This window comes from Engraulis encrasicolus, chromosome 4, assembly GCF_034702125.1.
Source record: "Engraulis encrasicolus isolate BLACKSEA-1 chromosome 4, IST_EnEncr_1.0, whole genome shotgun sequence".
Classification (NCBI taxonomy): Eukaryota; Metazoa; Chordata; class Actinopteri; order Clupeiformes; family Engraulidae; genus Engraulis; species Engraulis encrasicolus.
This window is the reverse complement of record NC_085860.1, coordinates 9488530-9497851: the sequence shown is the minus strand read 5'-3', so window position 1 is coordinate 9497851 and position 9322 is coordinate 9488530. Positions and strand designations below refer to the sequence as shown.

General features: G+C 43.1%; 1 protein-coding gene across 3 annotated transcripts in view; it reads left to right on the top strand.

Annotated features, from left to right (window-relative positions):
- The first annotated feature begins 2443 nt into the window (after positions 1-2443).
- Positions 2444-9322, top strand: part of mafb (MAF bZIP transcription factor b) — a 142914-nt gene continuing 136035 nt past the window's right edge. Inside the window, exons 1-2 of one of the 3 annotated variants that reach the window (XM_063196639.1) lie at positions 2444-3414; positions 3885-5108. In XM_063196639.1, the coding sequence (XP_063052709.1) occupies positions 2444-3414; positions 3885-4002 (1089 nt within the window). In that variant the 3' untranslated portion in view covers positions 4003-5108. Of the gene's footprint in view, positions 3415-3884; positions 5109-6290; positions 6421-6590; positions 6709-9322 lie in introns of those variants that run through there. The other 2 variants (XR_010034578.1, XM_063196640.1) reach the window with 2 other exon arrangements.

Genomic DNA, 9322 nt, shown 5'->3' with positions numbered 1-9322 from the left:
GTAGAAAGTACATTATCAAGTGCTGTGGATATTAGCCTGGAATTATGGTCTTTTTTTAAATCATAATTTGAGCCCATAAATAACTCAAAGTGGAAAGAAGATTTAATAATGCTTTGGGATTTATTAAAGGAGTCGTGATCTGAGTGTAATGGTGAAATTGCTACAAAAGCATAGTTTGTTTTACTTTAGATCCTTTAACCAATTCTAGACTCATTTTACCTGGGTTAAACCGAAGTTTAATTATTACAGTCAACAATTCAGAAGACACAATTTGACAATGATAATTTCAGTTAAGTGTCTAAAAGTTGAACACGTTTATTTTTTTAAAGTTCAGATGAATGAAGAGATTTCTTCTATACACATACTTTCTGAATCTATACATTTCCAGTGGCAATGGGTTTCACTGCGTTTCTCTTCTGTTTGTGATCATTAAGTACATGCGCACCGTGCGCTCCTGATGGTCCCTTAACGCGCAAACACGCTGGTTTAACAGGCAAAAAAATCCTCATCCGGGAAACTTAATTTTGAACGCTATGTAGTGGCAAAGCCAGTTGGGACACATCTTCAATATTTATTTAGATTTCATGAAAAGCCTCTACAGATTTTTGTTTGTTTGGTGGTCTAATTAATAAAATAATGTGTTTGTTCTCCAAGATCAAGTCCCCTAGAACAGTCAAGGAAACCAAGAGAATATTTACTCTCATTTATGCTCTGGGGGACAGAGTATTATATATTTTCTGCTTTTTATTTTCAGGCTGGCGGCTTTGTACTTTGCGCTGCCTCCCACCGCGGCTCTTCCGCAGAGAGTGCTGCGACGTAGCGGAGTCTCCTGTGGGGATAGCGGCGCTCCATGATGCGCGCCTAGAACACAGTGCTGTGGGGCCAGTGGGGCGCAGTGCTTGTGTCCCCTACCTACTGCTGCTTCATTTCCCACTGGAAAACGAGAAAGAGGTGGCATACTTGAAAGCGTTGTGGGCTTTTAAAAAAATGCAATTTAGAGTGCTGGTCTTTACTCACTTAATTCTGCCTTCGTCCAAAACAGCCGCTCTTAATTGGGGATGCACAGTAAGCCCATTGATTGAGTGATTTGACATATTGCACAAAACCCAATGTCATAATATAATGTGATACATCATGCATTTTACGGGCAATGCAAAACAGTGGACAAGTTAACAGGCGGGACAGAGGTTTGTATTTGATGGAGGAGGGATGACCCAGAGTCGACTTGAAGTCTTTTGGCCGAAAGGTGGCACTGTTGAGTTTTGAATGCAGCCGCAGATGGGACACATTTCTTCACATCAAGGTTTGTCACAGGAGGAAATTGCATTCATAATGCCAAGTCAAGTAGCGTGTGCCTGAATGGTTCATCTCAAACCGCTAAACTGCCCAAAATGCACTTGCTGCATGGCATTCGTGTGTGTGTGTGGACTTGTTTATGCGCGCAACCCAGGTGTGTACTGACACTAACCGTGTTTAGGCAGTGATCCTTGTTTCGAAAGTTGCCAAAACGTGGGATAGGACAGGTTGTTGGACATTGTAAGACGGGGCTTTCTGTGCATTGCGTTCTAAAAGACAAGCAGGTGAGCGAACAGTGCCACAGCATAAGACAATGCACAGCTGCTACACAGGCTACGTGACGGAAGTTCTAGGACTTGGCGTAATTAGATAAAACACTATTGTTCTATTCTAGTTACGACTGTATGATAAATAGACAGCCATGTTATTTTCTGTCATGTTTGTTATTACATCGTACCTTGTTAGTCTGGCGGAGAAATCCAGGCAGTTTACATTTGGCAAGAATAACAAAGCATTTAAACATCACGTTTCATAACTGTAATTATGATTTGGTTTTGTTCATGTAAAGAAGAGGGATAAAGCAAGAGATCGTATCGTCGATCTACAGCAAACCTCTGTCAGTCCCGCAAAGTTTACTATGTTAATTAGCTCTGGTTTGAGCGCGCCTATTGGCTACGAGTCCGAGTCAATTTCCCATTTCAGCCCTGACGTCAGGGCAGCTATAAAACTCAGCTATGCTTTTAAACTCATCTGCGAGGTGAGCCTTTAAAAATCTCCTACAAGCGCGACTGCGTTTTTTCTACAAAGCAACAATTTGCCAATCACATGCACGTTGACCTCCTCAATTTTACGCACTTGTAAAAAGAAGCCATGAAGTGTTAAATGTTTGAAATCTTCACGCGCCTACATTCGCATGTAGTGACTGGAACGGGAGAGACGCACGCGTTTCTCTAATGCGTCTGTGCGAGAGACTCTGAACTGAGAGTGAGAGAGAGCGAAGCATTAATTTAAAAAATAAGTCACCGAAAACCTTTTTCTTGGTTCTGAAGAAATAAATAAAGAAATCAAGCTGGCTCTCACCGTTTCGAACCCGACTAGTTTGACAGCTGCTCTTCACCCCCTTTGGAGGACTGTCAACAGCAAAAGGATGGCATCAGAACTGGCAATGAGCAACTCCGACCTGCCCACCAGTCCCCTGGCCATGGAATATGTTAATGACTTCGATCTGATGAAGTTTGAAGTGAAAAAGGAGCCGGTGGAGCCCGATCGCAGCATCAGCCAGTGCAGCCGCCTGATCGCCGGGGGATCCCTGTCTTCCACCCCGATGAGCACGCCTTGCAGCTCAGTTCCCCCGTCCCCAAGCTTCTCTGCGCCCAGTCCGGGGTCCGGGAGCGAGCAGAAGGCACACCTGGAAGATTTCTACTGGATGACCGGTTATCAACAGCAGCTGAACCCGGAGGCTTTGGGTTTCAGCCCCGAGGACGCCGTGGAGGCGCTCATCAACAGCAGTCACCAGCTTCAGACCTTCGATGGCTATGCTAGAGGGCAGCAATTTACCGGTTCATCCGGAGCAGGAGGCACCATGGCCGGGGAGGAGATGGGATCAGCCGCCGCGGTGGTTTCCGCTGTTATTGCGGCTGCCGCCGCTCAGAACGGGGGACCTCACCACCACCACCACCACCATCACCACCACCCCACGGGGCACCATCAAACTACCGGGATCCAAAACAATGGCAACTCGGGAGGAAATCACCAACATATGCGGCTCGATGATAGATTTTCGGACGAACAGCTGGTGACTATGTCAGTACGAGAGCTCAACCGGCAGCTACGGGGGGTCAGTAAGGAAGAAGTCATCCGGCTCAAACAGAAGAGACGGACCCTGAAGAACAGAGGCTATGCCCAGTCGTGTCGCTTCAAGCGGGTCCAGCAACGGCACCTCCTGGAGGGAGAGAAGACCCAGCTTATCCAGCAAGTGGACCACCTCAAAAACGAGATCTCCAGGCTGGTCCGGGAGAGGGACGCCTACAAGGAGAAGTACGAAAAGCTAATCAGCAATGGCTTCAGAGAAAACGGCTCCAGCAGTGACAACAACCCTTCGTCTCCGGAGTTTTTCATGTGAGTTTCGGCACTATAATGAGAAACTGTAGCTTATTAACTGCACACACAATAAGTTACCCCGGGTTATTGCTTTTTGACTCCCCATGGGCTGTTTAGGCTTAAATGACAAATTTGCTAATATTATTTTTCTAACTTTAAAGATTTAGTATATGAATGGGGTCTTTTATAGCAGTCACTTGACTTTTGAATTAAGAAGGGACAACTATCTTTTGATAACTTTCAGTTTACTTTCACCGACTTCTAATTGTCTGATATTGCACTATTCTTTAGGCCTAAAATACACCTCTTACCTCCAAACAGTAATGTAATCTGTTTTGCATTATGTTTAACTCTACTCATTTCATATATAGAGACAGTTCTGAGTTCAGTTTAAGTCGAGTGTAACTTGCTGTGTGATGAATTGATAACAATGATGTGGGATATCGTCAATATTGCCACCAATCAATTTTTATTTTCATTTTTGACAGTGTTAGAAATGGAAAGAACGAGACTGCCATTCAGCCCCATTCTGACCCCACTCTCCACAAGTTGGGTTACCCTTTGAGGCACGGGACGTTATTTAATGGACTGCATACATTGTTATAAAAAAAAGACAATATATGTCATTGTTCACCCATGCATGCTGGTCATGTGCGGTATATCTTATTTTTGTGTTCCAATAAACTTTCATGGATGGCTTCAGCATGACATCCATAACTTCATGTTTAATTGACACACACTTTTTGGGGGATGTTCTGCAAAAAAGTGTGTTACATCCTCACCCATTTGTTCACCAGACACCCTCTCCTACTTTGAGAGCGACCATTTTGTACAAAGTTGTGTGACTTCAGTGATGTTGTCAGGGCTCGGAGCAGAAGTGGATCTCACAAAAGGATTATGGTTCGATGGGAAGAAAATGATTCAGAAGGCACATGATCAATTGATAACCCCACTGATTGACTCCATTTATTGTGAACCTAAAATCATTTTTGTCAAAAAAGTTAACAGTTGCGGCCATTGCGCTTGCCTCTTGTTCTTATGGTATTGGTGGACACTGTGTTTAGTCCTGTACTGTATATTGATTTTGTTATGGTACATGAACTAGATGGCCCTTGTGTGTGTGTGTGTGAGGCGATTGTAATATTTCTCTTGTACAATAACATAGAGTATGGAATATAAATAAGGTGCTGCGCTATTTCAGCGTCTCATCCCATGCGCAAAATGCGGAACAATCTTGCTGTTTATATGATGCCAGTTTTTTACCATTTGTTATTACGTATTGAGCCAAGTGCTACTGACAGACTTACGTGTGATAAATATTCTGACGTTTTACCCAAGCACTACCGGTGATATTTGGTTGTGTGTGTCGACTTAATTATGAAATCTGAAATCTGTGTCAGTATGTCTTTCAAATTCCCATCAAGTGTCATTTCTCATGTCACCGAAAAATTGGCATTATTTGCTACCATGGTGTTTCATATCATGAACATAATCCGGATAAATAATGCTACACTGGTTGTACACATTGAAATGACTAGAACAAATTAATAAATCTCAAAGAATTGAAAACTACCCTGTCCTCATGTGTTTTAGCAAAGGCCAAATTATTGGTCTTGTGTTTAACATCAAGAAAAAATATTGTTATTCTATAAATAAACATGAAATAAATGCCGTGTATCAATTTGAACAAAACGAACGCAGAAAGAACATTTGGAAGGATTTGGAATATTTATTGTAAAAAGTTACGAAACACTTGTTGCTTGATATTGAGATTTAAATAAACTATTTTATGCAAAAAAATGGCACGGGCACGTGATTGCATAAGTTAATGTGTCGAACGTAAAGTGGATATGAAAAATATCCAAATTAGACAGTTCTGAATCTGAACTGAATCAGGTCTTTAAAATCAGTTGTATGCACAGGGTTTGGAGAGTTTAAGGTTCAAATCTAAAGCAAGTGAGCTGGTGTTCTCAGAAATGTGTTGAAGCCGAACTTAAATACTAGTTAATAATTTATGAAAAGCAAATATTTAAATACACTGCTTTGAAACAGACGATGGTACATGCAAGACAAAGATCGGTTGATCTGTGAGTATAGCCCAGGTTATTTTTTCTGCAGTAGGCAAAATTGCACCTCTTCAGTGAGCCGTGAATCTGAACCTGACGGCAGGGTAGGCCGACAGGCCGAGGTGTTAGAAAAAACATACTTTCCAAAAGAGTGATTTCGACTTATTGTCAGTGTTCCGTAATTGACTTTTGACATGAAGTGCATTCATTATATAGCCATGTTGCCTTGATTGTTCACTTAATCTAATTTATCTGATAAAATGTACTTTAATTGCGAGTTGAGATAACTTCACAGGTAAGGCAAAACACAATACACACAGCCAATAAACTACACGAATGTTGGACAATTAAGACAAAATGCTGCGGTTTCAAGTTAAGAGTGTAGAAGTTCACACCATATCCTGTCCAAAATTATTTGCGCATGATGTAGTTCCGTGACTGTTTTTATTTTAGCTCGTATAATTGAAAGGTGCATACAACAGGTTTAAATTCTTTATGACATAAAATATGTATGTAAAATATTGCATTGATCACCAACACAAAACCATACACCCACGTGCATTGCTGACCATGCGTAATGAAGCATAATTGGCCATTTTGGCGCCGAAAGTAAAGCACAACTTGTTTGCCGTGCGTAAAAACATTAGTCTATTTGGGGAATCGCACTCTTACTTTGACTGTTTTTTTTAATTCACGGCTTATATTTTAAGTCTTTCTCTCCGACAACATCTGAAGAGAAGCGGTATCACCACCTGGTCTAATTGTAAGCATTAATTAAATCAAACTGCTGGTGCATCTATCTCAGGCTGAGGTAACAGCTTCATCGACTTCAAGCATCCGCCAAGCTTGCCTTCTGATTATCGTCACAATGCCTGACAATATGTGGGCTATTTCCACACGCTGAAAATAGACATTGGAGATCAAGACAAGACCATAACGTCTTTGCGCACGTGCTAATGTGAGTAGTAAAAGTGTAACAATTGATTTAGCATAGCCTGTCGTAGTCTGGCAGAGCAACTACGATGAACGCAAATATTGTATTCTTTCATGTTCCTGGAACACAGCTATCTTGAAGCAACGCTAACTCAACACTTAATGTATATTGTCTGAACTGAAATCCCTAAATAGACTGGATATAGGCCTACTGCAGGCTGCTCACGACAGGGCGCAAGAGATAGGACAGACACACGGCAGGAGGGAAGAGGCCTTGTGGTAGACCTGCCATGGACTGACTGCAATGCCAAAGGTAACGACCTGAGCTAAAGTAGATGACAGGATGTGTGTAGGCATGATTGGTTGGATAATCACGGTGTGGCAGTCAGGCCATTCTGCTTCTTCAGAGATGGTTTCTTTGAGGTCCATCATCTCAAGATGCCATCTCACAAAATATTCCATCTCTCTCTCGCTTTCTCTCTCTCTCTCACTCTCTCTCTCTCTCTCACACACACACACACACACACACATGCACATACATGCTCACACACATGCACATGCACATGCACATACACGCTCTCTCTCTCTCTCTCTCTCTCTCTCTCTCTCTCTCTCTCTCTCTCTCTCACACACACACACACACACACACACACACACACACACACTCCGATTGTCTTGCATTCTTGTTCTCTCTCTTGCCATCTCTCTGTCATAATCTCTTTCACTCTCCATTTCCCCATCAATTGTTTTGCTTTCTCACATTCACTTGCAATCTCTCTCTCTCTCTCTCGCTCTCTCTCTCTCTCTCTCTCTCTCTCTCTCTCTCTCTCTCTATATATATATATATATATATATATATATATATATATCCCTCTTTCTCTCTCTCTCTGCATATGCCTGCGTGAGTGCAAGGAGTGCTGCTGACTTTGAGGCGTTCTGAGGCGGCGTGTGTTGTGTGAAGCAGCGCTTGGGACAGAGAGCTCTGTGCGGCCGGATGGCCGTGGTGTCTCAGAGAGAGCGAGAGAGTAGGGGCCAGGCAGGGCAGGATGCGGCTCAGGGCTGAAGCCTGCCTCCCAGGGAAAATAAAATGATTTTCCGTATGATTAATAGTGGAGAAAAGACCTTGTTTCTGCTCCTTTAAAATGATAAATTATTGGTGATTCTCCACAGCTGGGAGAAAGACTGGCTTTTACTGAGCTCATAGCCAGTAATTTATGGCTTCCGCGTCTGATTAGGTCAATATGCCATGCTAGTTAATTACATGCGTGTTATAACCTAGAACTGTACACATCCAAACACATCCAAACGCACGCACGTATGCACGCGCACACACAAACACACACACGTACACACGCCCACACACACAGACAGACACGCACGCACACACACACACACACACACACACACACACACACACACACACACACACACACACACACACACACACACACACACACACACACCCTAATGTAGTGTATCTTTGCTATGTGGTCACTTATGCACAGTGTGCTTACCGCTTAGTATTTGTGATGGCTGATCCAACTGGTTCGTTGTCTTAGCCCCCATTCAGTGGTTTATAATGGTGTGCGAGAGAAGGGATTTCAAACTGTCATTCAGCCAAAAGAGGCTGATTTGAAAATCACATTGCTCTACTTCCTCTCCGCAGGAAGTGGTATTATTGTCACATTTTTGAAGACGTTCAGTTCGTCACCCATTCGTACATCCACAGCCAACTAATGTGACTCAATATTACAATTTTATTTATAATATATGTACTGTATACATATATAGAGATATATTTTTTTCAAGGAAGGATTTATGTCGTTTGCAGCAGCCAAGGGTACACCTGTAGCAGTAGTTTGAAGATGACAGGTCTTCTGTGTGCTGTTGTACAGCCAGCAGTGTAAAAAAATACCTGTTTTCACTGGGAAGCATTTTGAAAATGGCTCTTTTATTGCGGTACATTGATTTGCATCCTTGGCAGCTGCATAGTAGCATTCGCAGGATCACAGGGGCTTGCTAGCTTGGTGTCGACTTGAGGATTCACAAATGAGTTCTTTTTTTGTGCTAGAAACCTTGAGGGTGGCTAGGCTTGTATAGGCCGACGCAGGAGTGCAGATGCAGAGCTGCGGCCCCCACGTGTGTGGGTCCTTTATTTGTACCATGCTGCTTCTGCTCCTCCTTGAGGAATCATGCTCAACGCTGCTGATTTCTGCATCAGATTCTGCTCATTTTAGGCACAAATCATGCCCATAAACACACACACACGCGCGCGCGTACCCGCACGCCCGTGCAGACACACACACATACATGCCAACACACACATTGGCGTGTGTGTGACATACATGCACGCAGACACGCATGCATACACGCACGCATACGCACGCATATGCACTCACACACACACACACATGCACACACACACACACACACACACACACACACACACACACACACACACACACACACACACACACACACACACACACACACACACACACACACACCTTTCATGCTTGCACACACAAACACACACATGCACACACATTAATGGAGTCGGCCAAATCCACTGTTCATTATATATTATGCATTATATATATTATTATATACTGCAAAAGTTCATGTGGGTATTGTCCCATTTGGATGTAGTTCTTAATGTACCAAACTGAAAATATTGCACTTGAATATGTGCATGCATGCGCACACAGACTTAAGCACTCTCATTCATTATCTTTCTCCCTCTCTCTGTCTCTCATACGCACAGGCATATGCACACATGCACTCTCAGGCACACAGACACGCACATCCTTACTCATTCACTTAAGCGCATGTGCAGTACACACATACACACGCACGCACACACATACACACACACACACACATACACACACACACACACACACACAGGCACATGCACACAGGGACAC